Consider the following 25358-nt stretch of genomic DNA (forward strand, 5'->3'; position numbering starts at 1 on the left):
GCATAGGGAAACTGCCCCCTGCCCCCCCCCACTGTGTTTATCTGGCCTATGAGAGGGTGAAGAAAGCTTGTTGGTGTGCATTCTTTGGTTAGCAGGACTTTTTGAATGATGTAAGGGATGGCCGTGAAGCTCTGCCCGTGGATCTACCTGAAGCTCTCATTAGGTTGAAACAGGGTATATGGACCTTAATTCTATTCACGGCTCTCCCTGGCCACGTGCATTAACAATTATTCAAACTGCTTTTAAGATAAAGTGGTGCGTTGCTATATAAGGCCTTGTGTGCAGTAGTGAGCATTTTCAATGGAAAGAGATCTGGGAGCCCCTCTACCGAGAAGGAACCCTCCAAATAACTTGTTCTTTGGGAAGGTGCCCATTAGGGAGGGTCTGGAACCACGATCTAGCTCACTGTACTTTTCGTAGAGGAGAAATATCCATTTGCATATTAGTCTTTGTCCCACCCACTTCCATGGAATCCTGCCTTTGATATGGAGTCAGCGATGATTCCTCAGTATAGGGTTGACATGTACCCATCTAGAGGTAGCGGTAACTATGTCCTGGGAGGATAGCTCAGCAGCAACGTGTTCGCCTTGGAAGCATGACGACACGAAGCAACACAGGTTCGAACCCCGGGTCCGCGCTTAGAAACCAAAAGACAAAAAAAAAAATATTCAACTATAAAACAAACAATTCCTGTAACAGCGCCTTGATGCCCGCGGGCTGTGTGGACGCTTTAAACATGCAAATAAATAAATATGTGAGCAGCCGAATACTCCAGGGCCTGGCGTCATTGAATAACATTGCCAGAGCATTACGGTGGCCCAGCCTGGAACCCATAATAGCCCTGGCGATGTTCGCACAATTTTCGGCCGATATGGGCTCCCTCAAGTGCATGCAGTACGTGTGGTATGGGTTGCCCTTCTCCTAACATAATGAACCACAATAGTGCTGCCCTGCTCTGGCAGCCTGCAAAACCAACTTCTTCTTTGCTTTCCTCAATTGATGTTCATGTGGTATCTTTGTATTTTTACTCATTTGTGTTCAATTTTTAACTTGTTCAGTTTTTGTGGCACCTTTGAGTAGAGTTCTTAACATTTTAATTATTACTTTTGGTTTCTAACATTAGTCCCCAATGATTTACAATAACCAGTTGAGTTTGCTGGCGCATTCTGAATAGTGTTATCTTGTGGTGTATATGCGGTATCGCCTTTGCCAAAGAACAACAGTTGTATTGCCAGCTTGACCAATCTGTTGCCACTTAAAGTGCCTCCATATGTTTATGACTAGCACAGACCTGGTATCTTCCTTCACACACCACCGTCCCACCTCCATAACCTGAACGTTTCTCTTCATCCTCAACCTCCAAATAGACTGGCTTACATGGACGCTTCCTAAGGCCGGGAATCCTTTCCACCCTGTGAACGGGTAGATGGATGCCCACAGAGTGCCCCCTCCAGCATTCATCCCCTGGCCCTATGTGAACAGCTGTTCAAAGGTCGGGGATCAGTATAAGAAACGCTTTCAATTCTGTTTTAATATTGGTGGAAAAGATCCTCCTATTTTTACTCCTGGAAACAGGGGAACCTTTTTTTCTGAAATTGTACTCCAAAGAAAAAAAAAAGATTGTGAGGATAGGTAGCCAGGAATGTTGCTCTCTTCAACTTAAATAGCCCTACTAAATCTTGAGGGGCCCCTTTTCTCCATTCTTAATGTATCACTCCTGATGCCCCCCACCTGCACAGGCATCCGCAAGGTCATGGCCAGATTGCACCTTTCAGATGACAAAACTCTGGTCCAACCTACAGCTCGTGATTTGCAGTTGTCAAGTTGTCAATGTCAAAATGCAACAACAAATGTGGTAGGTATTTGTTGTTGCCAACAATGTGTAAGGCGCTGCATTAGGAGTTCAGATTAAGAGGAGAAATAATAAATGTAAGGAGCAAGTAGGACTCCATCTAGCAGCCAGTTTGGTCTGCATTGTGGCGGTGGTACAATTTATTTTATTTATTTATTGGTTATTTATAATGTGCCTATACACAAGTGCTTTGAGGCGCAACAAGACAAGGGGGTGGGGGAACAAGGAGGAAAAAGAATAACGATCTTACTAGGCCTTGTGAAATTTAGATTGTGCAAGTGCAGTAACGAAAAGTGCAGAGGGGGCGAAGTGCAAGTCAGGGAGGAAGGGCCCGTGAGAGGGTGAGTGCCAGAGGGAGGCCTGGTGGACCAAGGAGGCCAGATGGACAGAGCCGGGGGAAAGCAGCGAGTGCAGGGAAAGGGGGGTCCACGAGCTAAGTGTGAGGTAAGGGGCTGGACAGGCTTCATAGGAACAGGCTCAAGCAGGCTAGTGCAGGGGAGGGTCCTGAGAGGGTAAGTGCAGGATGAAAGAAAGGGGGGGTCAGGGGAGACCAAGTGCTGGGTAGGGTAGGGTAATGAGCGGTTAGGACTCAAAGGTGTCCGAAATTAACTGTGTGTGCTTTGTGAATGTACGTGCACGGGTTAGATCGCCTGCTGTTGATTGGTGCCCATCGGGTTGCTTAATGGCAGCTCATTCCTGCATGAGTTGGAGGCACCCAGCTCTGAGGCCGACCGCCTCCTAAATTCCTTTAATTGCAAACACATCTATGGATTAGCAATCACAGCTGCCCTTGTGATTTAATCTTGCATGCTTTTTAGGCATTATTCAGGATGAGCCTGTTGAAGGAATAATGAATGTGCTTAGTTGACATGCTGTGTTTACATTATATAATAGCGGGGCTAATTCACAACAGCCTGAGTTCACATCTGGGCATTCATTTTTGCAACGTGTAGATGTGCACTCAGGGCGCACATTGTGCAGGACCTATGTTCGTGGGCGCCATCTTCCCTCTGTGGAACAGCTTGGCGGACAAATCAAGTGTTATACTACAGCCATGTATAAACATGTCAGTATTGAGCATGTGCCACCGTGGCATGGACGATAATCGCTCTTCCCGTGAAGCAAACCGTTGCATAATGCACAGACAGTAATGGCAGAACTATCTGTGCTGCGCATATCACTGCTATAACACCATAGTCCCACTTTTCTTAGTGTTTTTTGATTCTCCAGCACAGTTGCTAGGCAGCAGCTTTATACATTTGACTTTAGAATGTTCTTTACACACATACAAGCAGATCGGCTCTTCTAAGGCTGAATGTTTAGTTATTTTAAACCTCTCTGAAAGCACAGCTGACAATATTCAATACAATACCAATTCAATCACTTGCAAAGGAGATTCTGGCCATACAAAGGGCCGGATTCACGGAGCGTTTTCCAAAGGGACTGTGCCATTATAAAACACTTCTGTGAATCAGGCCCATAGACACTGCCCTCTGTAAGAGCGGCGAAAGCACCACGCTTCACTGTGCTTACTTACTTTCCACCTTAAGGGCAGTGTACCTTCAGGAATGTGTGAAATTATTAGTATATATCGGAAAAATCTCAGAGTAGTGGAATGTCGTTTAGATGCTTCTCTTAAATTGTGGTCTTCTAGACGAACCCTGTTAGGCCGGTATCCTTTCAGAGGTGCCAACAAGGTGAGTGCTATTTTTTTGTGTGTATTTATTGTATTATAGTTTTTAAAAAATTGACTTTACACAATCAACATTGTTTGTTTTAAAAAAGTAGACGTTAAAATACATATATAATAAAGAAAAGTGGAAGAGAAAGCAGAAAGAAAAACAGATGAGAGTACACTTCAGTCAATCCCATCACTTCAGAAGTGCCAATTTGCCAAGAAATGCTACTACTTACAAGTTAAGAGGCTTTCGTGACCTGAACACAGTCGGTTCCAGAATGATTGTGTGTCCAGCCACCAATCCTTGTCCACAAATCTCGTGAACTTTTTCACCCTCTCAGCGTGAGTGCCTATGCAGTCCATCAGACGTCTCTCACTATCTCTGCACATGGATGGTTGCAACATTGGCACAAATTGTTGCTGTATAAATCCTTATGCCTGGAAAAAAGGATCTCCCTCATGGGTAGTATGTTAAGCAGAAATCTCAGGAAGTCAGTTCGACATCTGGCACTTGGAAAACGCCAGGTAAGTATCCAAGCAGCTTGTCGTGCATTGAGAGGGACTGTGACAGCTTTTTAGATCTCATCTCCGAAATAGTTCGAATCCAATCCTTTCTCTTTAAATTTTTTTTAAAACACATTGGATTATTGGTGATGAGGGTTGCACTTCTGCGTACATTTAAGGATCACAGGGAGGCCGACCAGAATGAGTCGGATCTCCCATGTTCTTTGGTTAATGCATTGTGGGCCGCCCCATGACACTGTATTAAAATGTATTTTGTGTGGATATTCTGAAAACACTGGGGAAATGTAGCTCTTGTCCCAACTTGCAGACGGCTGAAGCATAGGGTAGTAGTTCTTTCTTTGAGTGGTTGTAAATGGTCAGGGATGGATTGTTGTTCTGGGAGCACCTGGCACTACAAAGAGCAAACCCCAGTGTATCAGATAGACCATGTCAGAATTCCACTCATCTTCCTAATCTGACAGTGTTAATCTTATCACAAAGGGGTGGAGTGGATGTATACACTGGCAAATGCCTCTGTACATTGTTCAATATGTGCTCTGAGTCTACATTGGGTTTTTATATAATGTATCTCCAGAAAACATGGGTTAGACTACATCTGGTGCCATCTTATTAAAGTAATATATTTGTTTTATATACTGAATATCTGTAACATTCAATGATAACTTGAATTGGTCCAATATAAGAAAGTTAGAAGAGAAAGTGTCTTAATCTTTAACACACTCTCGTCCCCCGCACACCAATATACTTAGAAACAGTGAACACTTAGTAGAGGAGCAGATGATGTCATCTCTAGTGCCCGGCCTCAACCCTCTGTCATACTGGAAGCAAAGCAGGAAGACTGTGTGCATGGCACTAGGTATAATCCCAATACTGCACCGAAGATATGAGAGACGGTATGCACTCAGAAAACCGTATCGAATGCGGCACACACCATTGGACATAGAAGAGCTGTAAATAAAGTCAGACGAGAGTAAAGTGACATCATGAAGAGAAAATACTAAGATGTACTGAAACGATATGCGAATACTTAAGGAATGATAATGTAACGGAAGTAACAAGAGAAACATGTATGCAGAAACCAAGAAACCATAAATATCACACAGATAAGTAACTATCTGAGTAGTGAATATATATATATATACAGAAACTCATCAAGGTAGATGAGTTACATAGAAGCTTACTACAGTAGAAACTACAACATGAGTAAAGCGGCCATGATGAGACGATGGACGTCGGATCGTGTCAAAACTACCTCAGATACAAACCTCTGCCACATAACAGAAACGCTGCAGAAAACAACTTCATGCAAGAGACAAAGAATATCTGTTTTCTGAGACTAAGGATTACAAGCAAAACTTAGTTGGAAAGCACAAAGGGAGTTAACCAGGATAAGCTATGAATGAAGGCCACATTTCTTTTAGATTAAGCAGAAGCGAAAACATCTGCAAGTGCCAAGTATTGAACAATTAAGCGTGAAGAAATCACATGTAAAATAGAGCAACCAAGTCTCCAGAGGCCAAGAGGAATAATAGCACTGAGTATAATTAAATCATAAAGCAGTAAATAACAGGTCGATATGGACAGATTTGTGGTCCACTGACACAGGCAAGACTCGAAAAAAAGGTCTATTCCTTAAGCCTCAGATGAAGATACCCTGACTCCTTTAAAAGCCTCCGTCAAGAAAACAGTCACCAAGGTCAACTACAAAGGAGAAGCCTTGGCTCGTGGTCTAACTGATGAGAGATGGTAGGCTAATTGACCAATGTGGGCAGTGGTCTGACGTTCACTCCGCCTGGGTTTCGTTTTGCTTATGTGCTGCTAACGCACCGAATGTCCAAAGTTGAGAGAGTATGCCAACCAATCATGAGTGGTTATATAGCTGCATGCCATACAATGTTGCACATGCCAACCCACTGCTGTTACTCTGCTATTTTCTGTATTATACATATTATGGGGTGGTTCAATACGTGGCTACCAGATAAGAGGTATCCATTGATATTACTAGTACTTATATGCACCTAAGTAGACCTCTTCATTCAGACCATGTGGATGAAGTGCATCTAGTGTGTGAATCCAATAGAGTTCACGCTGTGAGAGGCTCTTGGACAAGTCTAGACCCCTATGGGATTTATGTACCACCTCTAAAATGGTACCTCTCATTTGTGTCACTATAGGTCTGTATTGCATGAATTTTCTGGCTACTGGTGACTTGGGGTTATTAATCCTAATATGGCTCTTGTGCTCGTTCCACCTATCCTGGACACTTCTGGAAGTCTGCTCGTCGTAAAAGATACTGCACGGATAGCAGAGTCCATAAATCACTGAGCGTGTATCCCATGTTGCAAAACAATGAAGTGTAATCTTACGTCCTGAATCGGGTGTCCTCTGTTATCGCCTCTGATTAAAGTGTTGCAACGAAGGCATGGAAATGTGCCCCTTCTTTTGTTTTGAGAAGAGGTCTGTTTCTTCTGATTCACCCTTTCAGCCTTAATCAGGTAGTCCCTATAATCTGTTATTACTTTTATGTCAATGTAAAATGACTCCGCTATGCTATTCCTTTACGTCTTCTTGCAAGATCATTGGGAAGAGTCTTGGTTGAAATTTCGTGTGGACGTTTTCTTTTAAAGATACCTTACTTTTGGGTATCATCATTGGGTGAATTAAATTAATGCTTCCCTTCTGTTTCAATTTCATAAAATATGATTATTTTTTTATCCTAACATTCGCTATGTGTCTAAATATTATATAACATGTGAGGTTTTTCTGCTCCTGATGAAGGGCTAATGCTGAAATGCTTTGAGCTTCATTATTGTGGTCCTAATTGAACGTTGTATTTTCTTTCATTCATTTTGTATTAGAGGTAATTTCCTATGTCAGAAGTGCTTCTGTTTAATTAATTTCCATTGGATGACTTTGAAACTACGTATCTTAAACAATTTCACAAAGTGTTGACTGTTTCTCATTATATTGTTGTGCGGGGCACGCAAGTGTCTTATAGATAAGACACTTGATTTTACCTCCTGTGCACCCTATGACACATCGCACAATATTCTACATTCTATTCTCTGTTGTCCTCCACACTCCAAAGTGTATTTTTCTTGATGATCAAAGGGAAAGTGTCACAGTGTTTGTACAGTATGGCAAGTGTAATGTGTGGGCTGTGAATTGTTTAATTAATTTATTTTGGATTTTAAATTAAGAAGTAGCAGGGAAGGATGTTTTCTCCTCGTGTATTTTTTGAATGCCCACCAGATTCTGCATGTTGCCGTAGTCTGCCGATGGTACCATAGTGCACACGCTAGGCCCTGCTTGTCCCTTGCCAGTTTTGATAAGTTCGGGGACATACTTGATTGCTGTGGCGTCGATCACTGCCCAGTTGATTATGACTGCAAGCAATGCTGATCCCTCTCTCTCCACTGACGCGCAGGTTAAGGCGTTAGTGGGTGATGTTGGCACATGATGCTGGCAGGCGCTTTTGACATGGTTTTGATCCCTGGTGTATTAATTGTATGTAAGCAGTGCTGCACTAGATGCAGAGGAACAGTTTCCATGCTAGAAAGCTTGTTCGAAACACACGTTTGTGTTTCTATTTTGTTAAGGTTTACTCCCGCTGTCACTTGTTCATCTAATATTTTTTACATTTTTCTGCAGAAAAACACACTTCCAAATCCGCCAGCCTTCATCTTCATGATAGACGTGTCCTACAGTAACATCAAGAGTGGCCTTGTCCGGCTGATATGCGAAGAGCTGAAAACTCTGCTGGACAGACTTCCAAGGTAATCAAAGCATTGTGGCGCCACCAGACAGACACACGCACACGCGCGTACGTACACACACACGAGCGCGCTTAATATTTGTATAGGTTGTTTTGGTGCTACTGTTTCGTTCAGCTGTACATACTAGGCGTCACTGTTGTTCAATGTATTGTTATTCAATACATTGACGGATAAAGGACGGGATCTGCAGAGCCTGGATTTACATGTGGAATAGGGGTTGACCTTGGAAGGATTAAAGACTAAGTTCTCTCCGCTAGCACTCTGACCTTTATGATTGACACTTCACCTCCACAGCAAGCGCTCAGTTCACTGAGCTACTTGACAAGCTACAAACATTCTCCAGGGTAAGCTTATTGTAGAGGAACTCCAGAGGTATATAGATTTTTCCTAAATGTCCTTAACATTTTATTAGAGGCTGTTGCAGTGTTTGAAATGATGGTAATTCGTGCCTTTTGTTGGAATATAATATTTAATAATTGTAAAGGATATGAGTGCAAGGGATTTGTCAGGGACCGTTTGCGATGGCCAAAAACAGTTCAGTGAATCAAAATGTTTTTAAAGTACATTAAACATGTATATTCCTAAAATGCATGTCGTTGGGTAGCATGGTAATACATATTCCAGTTGATGCAGGCTCAAGAATGAATGCTAGGATCGGGTAAAGCTTATGCGAACGGATTGCATATTGAATAATTAAGCGGTCTAGTTTTTAAATATGAAAAGTTTCTAATAGGTAAAGTGTCCCTTCCATGGCCTTTATTCGGCCAGACTGTAAAACTATTGAAAACAGGTGTGTTCCAAACACTGTAATACATACCATGTAAAATGTTATCTCATTAATCGTCCTGCCAATGATTCACATTTAAAACGTACATACACAGCATGATGGTAACTTGTATCAGACCCTTACATTATTCAAAAGGCCTTCGTAGGGATTTGGAACGCCATGAAGCATCGCCTTGATGCAGTGAGTTAATGTGTGGATTTTGAGCGTTGGAAGATTCAGTGTTTGTGGGCAGCCCTTTACCGACGGCAGCATCAGCACAGACTTTGGGGGCCACAGTTTGGTACAAGAGACACCAAGTCATGAAGCTAAAAGGCACAGGACTTCCATGGGGAATCTATCCATTCTAAATATTTTAGAATCCTCGGAGTAGAAACGCGTTTGCTGTTTGAAATAAATAGCTGACATTTCTCGGGGAGATTTTTGCTGTCTTTTGGGTTGTAGAGTAATGAAGTCCAAGCCAAAAGTACAAATGACACGTAAGCTTTCTTGAGTTCATATTCCGATATGTGCCCCCACTTTGTCTCGGGAGGATAGCTCAGCGGCAACGTGCTCGCCTTGGAAGCAAGGCGACATGGAGCTACAGAGGTTCGATCCCCGGGGCTGCGCTCAGCAACCTCTGGGTATTAAGCGCGTTATAAATAACCTATCATATCACTATGAAAACTTGCTGGCTGTGTGGACTCTACTTCCACAGTCACAGAAGACCTTAGCTGCTTTCATATACAGCCGCCATCTTACAAAAATAGTAATAATAACAATACTGTGGTCTTTCATAGCACCTGCTGCCTTTCTTGTTTACCTCGCTGTGTGTGGCTCTCTAAAAGAAAGACAGTGGTTAGAGGGAAAGCTAGATGTGAAACCTATGGTGTTGATGGAGGCAGTAGTTAGTGCCTGGTTCCTGTGTGTCAGTATTCTTCCATGGGGTTGACGTAGTCATTTGGGCGTATGTTATCCTAATGGTAGGGCCCAAGGACTGAATACAGGGAAGAGTGCTTTAGGGTGATGGGGTGATGTTGCGCATGATACAGCTGAGGAGAGTATACACATAGAGAGTAGTCGTATATTGATCTTTCCATTCCTTGATCCTTCCATTCCTTAACCAATTCACGTGCTAGCTCAGGGATTGTTTCCTGCGGTCTGGCTGTTGAATGTGATAAAGGAGATCAATAATCACGTCTGTTATGAGGTACGGGCAGTGCAATCAAGCAAGCAATTTATTCTCAGAAGTAAGAACCTTGAGCTAACTTTGGATCATCTGAGATGGTCCTGGCTGTAGGAAAAAAAAACGTTTTTGTATGTCCTAAACCAGTGTTATGTACCGGTTCACCAATTCACAGACCCGGACCATTTATTTATGAGTTTGCTGAACAAACTACACGGAGCTCAGGGTTGAATGTTCCTGGATTTCCCATCCTTTCATGAGCACAAACCGAGAAAACCCTATCAGGGCTTGCCTGGTCTTCTGGCCAGCAAACAAGGCCTATGCTATTAGATTGTTCCAATTCTTGCTGTCCATGTCTACCACATTCCACAGAATTGTATTATTTTTATTCATGGGTATTTTAAAATAGGGCTTCTCATAAAGGCTTACAGAGTGCTGTTCAACACATTGTTAATCAGAGGACAATAAATAAATAGTACAACATATGAATATGTAAGACGGTTAAGGCTAGATATTAAAATAAATAACAGTGTAAAAGAGAAATAGTTAACCCTATTTGAAAAATAAGGGGTTCTTTAGGGTTTGATTAAAAACTTCACCAAATCATTGTCTGAGTGCTTTAAATGGAGGTTCAGAGGGTCTTAATATGAAACAGTGCTTTAATTTCTTCCAGACGCTCCGCCATTAAGGTAGAAACTTGATCTGTGAGGATCTCTTTCCAGAACCCTAATCTTGAAAACACAGATCTTTATTTGACTTTCTTCCTCTTGTGGTATTTATAACAGGAATGGTGATTAATGAGGCCTATGGGGATCTCTCTGGGAGAGAGATAAGCAGAGGGTTTGTAAAGGAGCGACAAGGGCACTCTTAGCAGCTACCCCAATTACCAGCAAGAGAGTGTGTGGGCCCCATAAAAATCTCCACTGCAAGAACCTAAGACTCAACCATAGGGCAAAGATTACTGTGTTTAATATAAATCAAAATGACAAGGATCACACTAGAACAGCATGCCGTTCACATAGTTCTCATTCTTCAAACGTGTATCACACCATTTTAACTGCTAGGGACGTCACAAAAACAAGTTTCATCCCAGAACACTTATCAGAGAATGGGATTGGTTAATCACAGATAACTATATATGTAATCTATAGGGGTAAGACTGTTTTTTGGATCGCCATATCTGGTAGCTCCTACTAGGACCACCTCTAAGTGTCAGGAATACAAAGTTGCAGGTTACCCTAAGGGTAACTGGCTCACGCAATGTAGTGTGCTTAACGTGAAAGGCAGTTCGGGATTGGGCAGAGCAGGTCTTCTCAGCCTTGGGACCTTGGACAGCTACCAGGACAAGTGAAACTCTACAAGGTTGGGAACAATCCCGAAGGTGCTGCCTGTCCCCAGCAAGCTGCCATGTCTGATCGCCTAAGATCTGAGACCGAACATTCAGCTTTGAACCTGTATAGTAATTGTAATAGGCGCAGGAAAACTTACACAAGGCTTTGCAGTTGAAAGGGCACACAGGTCCCTCCAGAAGAAACCCCCCCAGGACCCCACCCTCGCCCGATAATCGCCAAAATACTTAATTTCCAAGACCGAGAAACCATCTTGAGGCACTCCAGTGAAGAGGGCCCCATAGAACGTGGCAACGCCAACATTTCTGTCTACCCAGACTATACTCCAGAGGTGCAAAGGGAGAGAAACTCATTCGTGCCTATCAAGGCCAGACTCCGGCAACTGAACCTAAAATATATATTACTCTATCCATCGAGACTAAAGGTCATCTACAAGGGCCGTGCGATCTTCCTAGAGTCCCCAGCAGCCGCCAATATGTGGATGGAAGACAACAACCTCGCAGAAGACGGGGACACCTATCCCAAGGGTAAATGAGGAAATCCACGCACTTGACACATAAGCGCATACCGCACCACAACCCTGCAACAACCATGAGCAACTTACAACCAAGGAGGTAACCTACACCACTATTTACCAAATAGATGCGGCCCTTGCTTGGCCTCACACCAGGCACAGGACCTAGCCCCCACAAACAGACCAGGACAGGCCATTTGCCTGCCCGACCCCGTTCGAGCCTGATACCCGGATGGGACCTGACGGCGCAAGAGCGCCTGAGCACTGCGAGAAAAACGCAGTCGCTGGGCGCACCAGTTCCAGTTTTGTTAAATGTTACTCTAGTTACACAGTCTTCACACTAGCGCAACCAACAAGGCAGAGGGCAAAACCACCACAGATCATAAGCAAAACCAGAACCAAGAACCAAGATCTGGGAACCACTGAGGATAATCAACAACCGCTGAGAAACACAAAAAAGGGCAGACGCACAGAATCCAACACTCCATCCCAATGGCGACACAATTGAAAGTGATAATGTGGAATGTACGTGGTATGGGATCATACTTGAGAAGGAATCGGATCCAATCCTATCTCCGCATAAAGAAGGTATCCATTGCCCTACTCCAAGAGACCCACCTGTCGAAGGAGTCTTCGTCCAAGTTAGTGGAGCGATGGGGAGGCAGCACGAAAGGAGCACCCTACTCTAGCTATGCTCGAGGAGTTTTCACGTGGGTGAACCCGAACGTGCCATTCTGCCTACTGGGCTCGGAGGCAGACCCTGAAGGCAGGTATCTAATAATATGGGGAACCATTGAACATACGGCGGTCTGTATAGTGAACTCCTACTTTCCACAACACAGAATTCCCTCACACCTCAAAACGCTCTGTGCCAAAATGGCGCATCACAGGGAAGGGACCTTCATATGGGCTGGTGACTTCAACTGCTACACAAACGCAAACATGGATAGATCCACACCCCCCCAACAACCGAGAAACGCCGCCACTCAAGCACTCAACGATGCGCTGGATCACCTCAACTTGGTTGACATTTGGAGGGAACAACACCCCACTGAAAGAAGCTACTCATATTACTCGGCCCCTCACAAGATCCACACAAGGATCGATTATCTGTTTATCAACAGAGAGCAAACCTCAATGGTAGACGCAACAGCATACCTAGGCAGATCGATCTCTGATCATTCACCATTAATTATGGAATGGAAATAAAGGGGATCCAGACCACTGATCCCGACATGGAAAATGCCCATCGCAGCCCTTACGGATCAAGAATTCAGGGAAGCCCCCGGTAACAAACTTGAGGACTACATAGACAATAATAAAGGATCTGTATCAACCTGGAGCACGCTCTGGGAAGCGATGAAGGTAGTGATAAGAGGAGAGGTGATATCGGGGGCTGGAGGCGTCCGGAAACACCTGACGGCAGCGCTAGAAGAACGAGAAGCTGAAATAACACGCCTCGAGGCATGCACTGTCGCCACCCCGGAAATGGAAGAGACCTTACAAGAAATTTGCGAAGAATGTCGCACAACCTGGGACAGGCTAGCCAAATTTGACTTCACAACAAACACCGCCAAGACCCAAAAAGAAGCCGATGAACCGGGCAGGCTACTAGCCTGGTTATGCAAACGCGAACAACCAAGACACACTCCTACAGAGATCATAACCGAGAACGGGACAACATGCAGGACCCAACAGGATAGTAACAACGCCTTTGCAGAGTTCTACTGTAAACTACACTCCCACAACAGGCAAATATCCAGAGAAGAAATCAAGAACACCCTGGAAGAGATTGGGTTACCGAGACTATCCGAGGAACAGAGAGAAGCTTTGGAAATGGAGATCACTACAGAAGATGTTAAGGAAGCTATCAGGTCGCTGGCCACCTGTAAGACTCCTGGCAGTGACGGCCTTCCGCCCGAATTTTACAAAGTTTACGAAGATATCATCACTCCGATACTGCATGAGGTCTACACGGAGGCATACGAAGTAGGGATACTCCCTAACACTATGAAAGAAACAATCATAATCCCCATGCTTAAGCCCAACAAACCACCCACGGACTGCGATTCATACCGCCCATTAGCAATGCTAAACTACGACAGTAAGACCCTAACCCCTATCCTAGCCAACAGACTTGCAAAGGTGGTGGGAACCCTGATTCACGACGACCAAAATGGCTTCGTCCCGGGACGCAACACCACGGCCAACCTAAGAAGACTTCAACACACTATGGCGGAAACCACCACGAGAGACGAGGATCTTGCGGTACTCACTCGAAGCCGTCAAGGCCTTCGACTCCATATTCTGGGAATGGCTGGTCGAGGTGCGGAGGGAGTTTGGATTTGGAGAGGGTTTTGTGAGATGGATCAAGGTGCTCTACAACTCACCAATGGCAAGAGTGAAAACTGGAGGGATGATCTCGAAGCCCTGGGAGAGTCAGAAAGGCACTAGGCAAGGATGCCCGCTACCACCGATGCTATACATCTTAGGCTTGGAACCAATTGCCATCTATTTTAGACAACAGTTCTTCGACGCAGGCATCAAACTGGGCAACCAACAATCCATAATATCCCTATACGCCGACGATGTACTCTTGTATGTGAAAGACCCACAAATAAACGCACAAGTCATACTAGACGTCCTCGACAACTACGCACTTTACTAAGGAATCAAGTTTAGCAGATTGAAATCCTGTGCATTCCCGCTGCCACGACTCAGAGGCCTGGCAAAAATTGATTTACCAGTAGTGGGGATAAAATGGCAACCCGAAGCATTCCGATACCTTGGAATAAACATCCATCACACCCCAGAGCTCACACACGGCCACAACACTGAAATGGCGCTGAAAGGACTCCGCAACTCTATGAAATTCTGGTCAAAACTGCCACATGCAATGATGGGTCGGGCGGCCATTACAAAAATGATAATTCTCCCCCCTTCTTATACTTCTTCACGAACATTTGTTACTATATTCACCCCACCTTCTTCAAGACACTAAAAATATTAATCCGGGACTTCCTATGGGGCCCGTCCAGACACAAACTACCCCTCTCAATTCTCACGCTGCGACACAAAGAAGGCGGAATACAACTCCCCGACTTTCAGATGTACTACTTAGCTGCACAGCTCAGCCACGTGACAAGGTGGCTTCAAGACGAACAGAACAACGAATCTGCGCTACTAAGGCAAATACCCTCCAATCTCTTACCCAAGGAAGTACTCTGGAACCCACTCAAGTAGACACAGAATTTCCCCATGATTGCGAAATTAGGCAGACAGATCTGGATCAGAACTCGCTCCATCCTACAATTGAGCCATCCATATTCACTCAACTCTCCCATTCTAGCGGATGCATGCAAAACCACGACGGACCTGAAGGTAGCAAGAAGTTGGGAGAGTGCCGGGATCTATGTATGGGGGGACATGTTCCAAGAGGACAAATTCAGAGACTTTGAATCGATGCAGGAGGTTGAGGGACTCTCCAGCAGCCAATTTCTATGGTATCATCGACTCAAACAGATCGCCAGAATCAAATGGGACAGCTGGCCCTAGGAACCCACCCCAGATCCGTTACTACAGGAGATGTACGAGCTAGCAGATGGATGGAAACCGGTGACCCGGCTCTACAGCCGACTGATGGACAAACCTAACCCCAAAGGCATAGCACTCAAGGAGAAGATGGGAAGTGGACCTGGGCATCATACTAACCGACAAAGAATGGGAAAGAATTTTATTTTACCCAAAAGAGGTGTCCCGCAACACCAGATTCAGGCAGATACAATTGAATACCCTCTACAGGACGTACATGACCCCACAGCGGGTGGCTAAATTCAACAAGAAAACCTCACCGAATTGCCCCTGGTGTGGCAACGACACAGCCGACATGATCCACATGTTTTGGACCTGCAATAAGGCAAAGAAACTCTGGTCCAGAGTTAGGCAGACTTGCACAACTGCTGGCATAACCAGATATGAGTGGGACCCGAAAGTCTGCTTATTAGGAGCTCACCCCAAAATAAGCAAATACAGACATTTAGTCAAACTGATGGACCTATCTTGCATCCTTGCGAAAAGAACCATAGCTATGGCCTGGAAGTCCCCAGGGGGCCCGAGGTATGAACGCTGGATTAAGGAACTAGAAAGGTGGTCCGAGGCAGAGACCAGAGCATGGCAGGAAGGGGCCAACTATGGAACAGACGAAGCAAACAACACCCTCGAATCATGGAAGGCCCTCCTAAGAGATGTGCCCTTTACTGCAGACCACAAACCCCCCTGAAGGGAACCCTAGAAACAACATAATGCCAGGAAGAGGTTTACCTAAACTTCCAAAGACGCCCGACTTGGCCCAACCTCGGCACCCAAGCTCACAAATTCACCTACCTCTGCCCCTGTATAGACACTGAAGATATCACAACATCTAATGAAGACTGTTTTGTTTGTTTGTTTAATACCTTATTTTTTGTTAAATGTTACCTATATTTAAATACGAATAAAATACATTTAAAAAAAAAATAGTAATTGTACCTTTCCCACCTCTGGTTCGATGGGAACAGCTTTCCACGGCCACCTCAAATTAATAGGCTCTGTCCCATGCTTTCAGGTCACATGTTCAGGGACCACGAAATGGAGCTCTTCTGCTTGTAATTATGAGGATTGTATGCTGTATCACTCGCAGGTGCCTCATCGCCCTGGCTAACTGGAAACTTTCCGTCTCTGCTCGTCTTTGGTGATGCTGTGCACCGTATCTGCGCTGGAAGCTCTTGTCTGTCTGCTTTAACTGGATCAGTCTATCAGCCTTTTCCCATTCACTTCAATGCATCTATGGCTTCCATCTTTGTTCTTATGGCCGCCCATATTAGTATATTTGTCGCAATTAAGCATGAGCAAGCCAGTTGTACGTATTCTTGGCGTCTTCCTGGTTCCGCTTAGCAAAGGATATATTTGTGTATGCATCAGTCCTCTATCTATATGAGCCATAAGCATTTGTTTTGTGTCTATCTGCAATAAACTATTGTATTTGTGTAGCTTCATGCATGGATGCCTATATGCTTCATGTCTTATGCATCTATGTCATAATGTCAGTAGCGACATCATCTGCTTCTTCAAGGTTATATTCAGTCAACTTGTTCAATCGATGACAATGGTATCTCCTCCATATTGTCAGTCGGGTACCGTTTGAATGGCCGCCTGAGCCAATAGCTTTTCTCACATCTGAGATACATCAACAATGGCGAGGAAGGGCCTACGAATGATGCGCATTTCTCTGCCTTCGAGGTGTAAGTCGGATGGGGGTCACGATGGCCACACTCAGGTCTCCCTCTTCAGGGTTGTTTAAACAAAAGCAGTATTAAAGTAAAGGATATGCACTAATTGTGAGGACTGAGCAGCTACACGCTCAGGTCCCGAGTCCTTCCCTAGCTCTGGGTCTGGGTATTATCGCTCTGTGTAGATCAGGCAGTCACTTGGATTCTCTTGTGATTAAACCTTCTCCAAAATACTTAATTATTGCCTGTTGTTGGTGGTCTTTCTTGGCAAACGACATGTGGATCACCATGTCACTTTTGTCCTGCTGGATGCACTACTATCTGGCAACAACCTTGTGCCCCAAGATTTACTAATCGGGGTCAGGCATCACACGCTTTATGCTGGATGGATGACAACCATGACACTACTGCGTTTCACTCTGCTACAATGCTTCCAGCTCCGCTGTCAAGTATTAGTGCTGGTCTGGAGTTTATCCCCCTCAACCCCTGTGGTTGGTTTTGTTTTGCCACCACGACCGTAACTTGCTCCACAACCTCTGAACCAATCTGGACTCCAACATCATCCCCATTAGTACATTATGTTGAGGATCCGGAGCGTACATTTTTTCTCTCCTTCCTTTCTGTGAATTCTTTCCCTTCTGCCACCCCTCCCTTTCCTTTCACCTACTCCATTCACTCAGGTACTCTTTTCTTTTCCACTTTCTGCCTCTCATTTTCATCCATCCTCCTGCACACTGTGCTTTCTCTGTTACCATTCCATCCTTTCCTGGTCTCCTTCCTCCAAGTGTTTTCATTTCTCTACCTCCACAAATCTCTTTCTCCACCCTCCTACTCTTGCCTCTCTCCTCCTTACCACCACTCTCTGCCTGTCTCTTATCTCCTCCTTGCAGTGGTGGAGGCAGCTTTTCGTGCACAGGGGAACAGAAGGCTCCTCAGGAGGCACCAGAATTCTGAATGATTCATGGGTCAGCCCTCAAAATTGGTGAACGCTTCCATTGGAATTAGTGAAATACTTCCCCATATTAGCGTGAGAGAAGCGATGGAGCACAACATAATTAAGGGTTGCTCGAGGGGGTTCTTCCTCTGTGAAATGTTTTAAATACATGTGTTGAAGTGTTGAATTTTGAAGCACATTTTTTTAGACAAAATAGGATCAAAAGCCATATAGTTTAGGACTGGTTTTCTAAAGTAACAACCGAAAAATTCCTGATTCAGGGCCAGTCTTCAGTGGAGGGGCTTAATATAGTTTGCCAAATTAGTGCAAGTGACTGAGCCTAGCGAAGGGGCCCCAAAAAACTTAAGAGTGGTTTGAGCGGGGTGTGGAGAGAGGTCCCCCCCAACAAAATGTTTAAAATAATGTGTTCAAATGGTTTATTTTAAAAGCAAAGAACAGAAATTATGGCTGCCCCACCTAGGGGAATTAACCCTTCCTATCTTATGAATACTCAATATACTTCTAGGGAAAGGAAAGCTAAAAATGAAATCACATAAAAGGTACTGAACAATATTACTCCATCATTAAGTTCTAGAACCACATATTCAATATCATTAAATAGATTTTTTTTATATTGAATATGTGGTTCTATAACTTAATGATGGAGTAATATTGTTCAGTCCCTTTTATGTCATTTTTGTCATTTTAAAAGCACCATTTCTGAGAAAGATTAGATAAACCCCAATACAATGTACCATTTATTCTCTAGGGTAACATGAAAATATCCAGTAAATGCCATGCCACTAACAGTACACGGCAGCGTTTTACATCATTTTCATGAGGCTGTGGCCCCAATCAATCTATGCCAGTATTTTTCACCATAAATCACCTGCACGAGTCAGAGCCAACAATCTAACTATGCCAGTAATGATCACTGTAACTGAGGCAGCAACCACAGCATATCTCTGCTAGTAATGGTCACTGTAAAACACAAGCACGAAACTGCAACCACAACCTATCGATGTCAGTAATTGTCACTGTAAACCACATGCATGAAGCTGTGGCCAGAACCTATCCATGCCAGTAATGGTAACTGTAAATCACATGCATGAGCCGAGGCCACAACCTCTCCATACAATGTATGGACACTATGAATTACATGCAGGGAGCTCATTTCATTCATGCTCATGTTGGGAGGTGTGCTTGGTTAGCGTAGTTGACAAATTACAAAGCCATTCTCAACCTCTTCGCAGAAGCTTCAACTTCGGTAAGTCATCAAATGCACATGTGTCTGTGCTGTAGTCTAAGCAATCTCTCAATCCCTCCTGTCCCTCCAACTGCTGAAGGCAGAGAAAAATCTTTGCATTGACAAACTCTGCCCACATACTCCGTCGCCCAGCTCATTTCCCCAAGCCTACGCTGGACTGGTATCGTGCAAATACAGGGGGTCATGCTCCAAATGATCTGGCAGAACTGGCCACTAGGAAAGGAGAGCCAGGTCTGTGCCAGATTCATTCCATTGTTGGCGCTTATATAAACAACACCTGAAGCGAAATTGAGAAGAAATCTCAACGCCTAGCAAAGACCTATTTTGTGACATGCTTTTAAGAAACACTTGGTTAAATATATAAATAAACGGAGTGCTTTATCGAGAAAATTATAGTACAGTGCAGGCGGTGGGTGTGGGGGACTATCAGTCTTTTGTGGCGGAAGAGTCTCCACCCAGGGTCCTCTCAGCAAGAATGTTATTTGGCTATTCACTCCAGCCTTCAGCTTTCTTTCCAAGCATTTGGGGATTATTTCAGAAGGTCATTCGAGTGTAGTGTAATAGTGCCAGGGTTTCATTTTTTTCGTATTCCAGTTTGCAGTAATTACACCGCACTGATAGACCCTGTCAAATGAGCCTCCGATGGGAACAGCGTGTCTGCTTCTCTGAAGTGGTCAGAAGTTAAACGCTGTTTTTCTGACTCATCAGCAGGCTATCCGCACTCAAGTCCTGCATTCACAGATAGCATCATCTGCAAGTGCCCACTGCAGCTAAAGGCTGGCAGAAGATCACAGAGCCTGCTCACATGGACCGCAGTTCGTGCTTTGTGATTTTCCCAGCATATTCTCAGTTATCAACATCTCTCATGTCGTCAGGAGCACCGTTATCCACTCCTGGATTTTATGCCAACAGAGGTTTGTATGCTCAGTCTTGTAGATCTGTTTTTTCCTTTATATGCACGCAAGCAGCGTTGTGGTGGAGCCTTTGGGCCTGATGGCATTTTTTTCTGCACTTTTCAACGTGCAAAACTCCTTTTCCCCTATTCATGGATCAGACTTTGTGTGTTTTTCGTGGAATCTGTGCGGGTCCGTCACAGAAACCATTATATTAAAAAAAAGACAGTCACAAGGGGGCCTACGCAACAAAATAATTCAGGGGCAGAACATGCATATTCCCCATTCTGCTGGCAAAATGAGGAAGTACTTGGGCGTGTTGTGGGACGAGGCACGCAAAGAAATAGCACGCCCAGTCAAGCGCAAGCCCAACCGCAGTCATGGACTTCAACACGCAACTTCACTTTGGGTTGAAGTTACATGCAAACCTTGTGAACTCACCGCCACATGATAGGAAACACAAAGCACTATGCGCATAGGATCCAATGTGCAAAGGTAACCTATACATAGCAATTTAGGGGTGACGGCACATAGTTGAGGTACCGTTTGGATTTAGGGATTATCATACACAGATTAGCAATATGCTGACTTGAATGACTTGACTGACTTGAATTAAGGGGGGTTCGAAAGCAGGTTTAGCGGCCGCTGTCTTGAGTTATGCGAAATGGAACGCGGATTATCAGGGTGCAGTTTTGGGTTACAGGGGTTCGTATGCAGGTTCGCCGGGGTGCTGCTTTGGTTGCGGGGGGACAGCTTGCAGTATTGCTGGGGTGCTGGATGGTGCATATACGGTAGCCGCAAAGGTTGGTAAATGTCGCTGGTTTTGGTTTGCGTGTGGGCGTGTCGTGGGCATTCCGCGCCCTTCTCTATTTTCTCTGCGCATAGGCTTACTTTGCAGTTATAATTCCATGAATATGTGGAATGTGCAAAACATACTTTTGCGTGCAGGTAGGCATAATGTTGTTTTACGTGCAGAGTACTTTGCAGAGACTTTGTACTTTTTCTATGAATCCGGTCCTTAATTGCTGCTTTGTGTATGCTTCAAGGCACCTTAGAGGAGGAGGATTCAGACAAGGGGGAATAGGAGAGTGAAATGGAGCAGTAAAAGAAAGGCTAAGTTTGGAAAAGAACCCATGGGTTCACAGTGAAAATAAACATGGTTTAACAGTGAGCTAGAGATTAGTTAGCAAAATGAGAAAGGCTCTAGGACAGAGAGGTCTCCGTCTTTCATTTCTCTCCCTCTTTCCACGCGTTGCTTGCAGATAGGTCCCCCCTGTTTCTTGACCCTCTCCATGATGGGCGCATCTACACGTTGGGGAAGTAAGGGGTAAAGGTGAACGGTTGTGGACGCTGCAGGTGCACAACTTTCCGTTTAACTAGATAGCCGGGTTCTGAGCGGTTGTGGATGTCAGGGTTCAAAGGAAGCAATAGGCTCCATATCCAAAAGCCTTGGCGATAGGCTGCTTGTGTGACTGGACGACAGGGGATTTTGGAGAGATGGCTGTGCTGGAAGATGTGGGGGTCACGTTTCATAGAGTTAGCGGTAGGTGGTGGGCACAGGACACAACTCTTTTTTTAAGTTCCAGCATGTCCTAACATGTAGAGTGCTTCTGGCTAAAAAGTTAGCACAGAGCAAAGGTGCCCCTGATTGCCCTGCGCCAGTTGGCAGCTCTGCATATGTACATTAATTACTGCATTTCACAGTTTTCTGGGTTTTTTTTGTCTGAACACGTTTCTCATTTTAATGGGACTGATTTGCACATGATATTTTTTAGGATTCTTGAGATACTCCTCCATCCTTGTGAATATAATGTAACTAGGTACAGTGATGTCAAGCATTACTTCTTGTTCTTACATAAAAAACCTTTTCGTGCTTATGTTTCAAACAGGAAAGGAATTCTAATGTTATACCAGACCCAGAAGCGCCCCCTATGGATAACATATTCCCAGGTTTCTTCAGCCAAACACATAGAAAGCAGATTAGCACAAAGGGACCGGGTACTTTTTACCTGCACCCATCGACACCACATGTTTTGCATCTGCCTTTCCCACTATCCCGCTAATGAACCCCAGCCCACTCTTCTCTTACACAGCCAAGTCCAGTGATGCCACCAACAGTGGCAGATGGCTGCTATATAGGACTACTTACATTACATATTACTTAAGAGGAGGCAAATGAAGTTGCATAGAAAAGGGTTTTCAGACAAACCAGACTGTTAAGATTCTGGCTTAAGCGGAGATGCAAACTACAACTAATGATTACCTATCTGCCATAAATATATATATTTGCTGTGTTAACTATTCCCATATGACATGCTCACACTGCTGTTTCCGTTTGTGATTTGCTATTGCCGATGATAAAATTAGGACTGATAAGGCATGAATTGAGGCAAACATCAAGTTAGTCTCCTATGATTTATAAAATGAGACTGATTTACAAAAATGTTTTACGTATGGGAAAGTCCCATTGAAAACGTTTTTGTAAATCCGGCCCAAAGTCTTCACAGTTTGAAGCAGTTCAAGACAGCAGCAGTGATTTACACCGTTACTCAAGATGGCAGCAGTGGAATAGGACAAAATGACCAAGGGCAAAAAGTCCGACCCCCAAAAGTCCGACCCCCATTTTTCCACAGATATATATGTGGGGGGGTAAAGTTAATAAAAATGTATTGGGGTAAGGTGTGGGAGCTGTGGGGTGTCTCCCCCCACATTTATATTTGCGGAAAAATGAAAAATAAATAAAAAGGTCAGACTTTTGTTAGTCGGACTTTAGCATTCGGTCATTTCACGCAGATCCGGCAGTAGTGAATTGCACTGTAATTTGGTGTAAATCGGGTGGGGTTTCCTTCAACACCAGATGAATACAAGTTAGTACTTAGTATGATATCTGTGCCTGTAACATTTTTAAAAGAAGACCTTTTAGAAACTTTTTCAGGCATTTGCTCTGGGAGACAATGTAGCAATGAAACAGTGAACAACTTCAGGGTGAATGCTCCTACCTGATCACTTTCTATTTTTTTATCCATAGATATTTTACATTTTGTCTACATTATTGCCCAACACATGGATTAGGTCTACATTACTAGTTTACCGAAAAATAAGTTATCATACACTTCTCCTAGATACCTGTTACATTCCCTAATTATGCACTACACACGCCATACAAGCTTTTGCACCTTGTTTCAGGAGCTATTTCTAAAAATGTCATACCGCTGGTTTTATTGAAGAGGCACACTGTCAGGCGATGTTAGCCTTTCTTGTAAGCTGCAGGGCATTCTTCCCTCCCCCCACCACCCAAGCTCTAATTGGTCATTCTTCTTAACCTGAGGAGATATTTGATTCCGAAATTTGCAAAATAAATTGAGCCCCCCTCCCCCTCTACTGAGAAGATGCAATGCCAAATAACCAGCTCCGTGGTATGGCGCCCACTCAGGAGGGTAAGCAATCACGTTTTAGTTCTCAGCGCGCTAGCCGAGGAAAAATATCAATTATCAGCCTGGTTCTGCCAACATCGAGCCTCTAGTACCGAATTGCCTGGCAGTTCTCTGAGCAATAGTAGCATCAGCAACCCGGGACACGTATTTGTCCCATATGTAAATGATTTCACTTAATTGGATATTCAGTGGTAATCTGCCAGGCGGGACATTCTTCATTTGAACTAATGGAAGGAGATTTCGGAATAGTGTAAGTGGTAACCAGTGGCAGTCTATCCATCATATATATTTTGTTCATCCTGACCACTAAGACAGGTGCTTAGGTATGAAGTGCACGAAACCTGCTACTTTAGTGAGTTGATTCACACCTTATTTGCCGGTGTCCTTGAGATGTTTATTTGGCATTTACAAATACCATACTATTATTTTGCCAATCAGTTTTAAATGTTATCCAATAAGTATATATACTAAGACTGTAGTGATCAGTTTCATTTGCTATTTTAAGTCCTTAATCTGCCTATTGTGGGCAGGCCCACGGCCCATGCAATGTGTCCAGTTGTATCCTGCTGCAAAGGTCAGTTCAACAACAATGTCTGGGTTACAAAATATTGTATTACGAAGGAGATATCGGGTAGGGCTGTTGATATGCTCTCAAGGGGGTATTTGGTTCGGTTGTCCAGCTGGTCTTTGGGCAAATATGATGGTGGGGGTTGTGGCGATACTAAATATATGTGGCCGAAGGTAACCTTGATGTAGCGGGCCCTGTGCCTTTCTTTTAGTAGTTGCAAATTGATTCACTTATGAAAGCAGTGGCAAATCAGGACACCAGCTCATTTTCTAGGCAATAGATGAAATAAGTGACTCATTCTATTGTTTACTTTGAGTTTATGCATCGAGTTGTGTGTAGAACCACCTTCACACTGGTGCAAGGGAGGCTCCCGCATAGATTTCTGCTGTGTGGGGCTCTTTGGGTCGAAATGGAATAAATGGCATACGTTTTTCCACTGACATTCCCTTTAACAATGTCTTTTTTTTAAATGGAGCGGTGCCTTCGACCACTTGCCCATCTCTTTATGGCACGGGGCTTGCTTTTCAATAGGTGCACAGCTGATATCCATTTATTTTTTATTGAAATCTTTTTATTGGCATTTCATTATAACACAAAACAAACAGTACTTAGTCCACGGCTAATCTGGTACAGTACTCTCACTTAAAAGTGTAAGGTCACAGCACATTACACATTTTTTAAAAAAACAGAAGAATACCATGGAAGCATTGGCGTTTCGGAGTCCATTTCGTAGAACCATGGTATACATTACTCCATCTCAAACAATAACCATATGAAGGCTATGCATATTACTAGGGGCATTCCAGTAGACCCATTATCTTCAGCTTAGTGGGACAGGTAAAATCCCTATTATGTATTTGTGTGTAAGACAGAAAACTTCCCCACCTCGCAAAGAATGCCTCTACTTCATCCTCCGAGAAGTAGACAACCTTCTCGGCTGCCACCAGCACCCACCAGTCCTCCACTGAAGGCATTCTCAGTGTCTACCAGAAGACATTTATTGTGACTTTTGCTTCCAGGAGCATAGTTCTCAGTAGAGGTATGTATGTACAGTGTTTAACACCCTTATCACTTCCAAAGATGCCTAAGAGGCAGACAATTCAATCCAATGGTAACGATGCCCAAGCTTTATTATTAAGTGCGTTTAGTTTCCCTGTCCTGTATCGTGTAAGCTTTGGGCATCGCCACCAGATATGTATATACGTTCCAGTCCCCCCACATCATTTCCAACATAGACCATCCTCCTTCCCTCTGCTTATGTCACTTAATCTGTCGGGATTTATGTATCCCCTAGCTAAGAATTTAAAACGTCTTTCAGCATATTGGACACTCCTAGTAGATCAGTTTAGTCC

At 44.0% G+C, this 25358-nt stretch overlaps 1 protein-coding gene across 1 annotated transcript in view; it reads left to right on the forward strand.

Moving 5' to 3' along the window:
- SEC24D (SEC24 homolog D, COPII coat complex component) overlaps positions 1–25358 on the forward strand; it is a 658686-nt gene that overhangs the window by 413692 nt on the left and 219636 nt on the right. The window contains exon 11 of the mRNA XM_069630689.1: positions 7707–7831. Within this exon, the coding sequence (XP_069486790.1) occupies positions 7707–7831 (125 nt within the window). The remainder of the gene's footprint in view (positions 1–7706; positions 7832–25358) is intronic.

Source organism: Ambystoma mexicanum, chromosome 6q (assembly GCF_040938575.1).
Source record: "Ambystoma mexicanum isolate Mex_15411 chromosome 6q, UKY_AmexF1_1, whole genome shotgun sequence".
NCBI classification, from domain to species: domain Eukaryota; kingdom Metazoa; phylum Chordata; class Amphibia; order Caudata; family Ambystomatidae; genus Ambystoma; species Ambystoma mexicanum.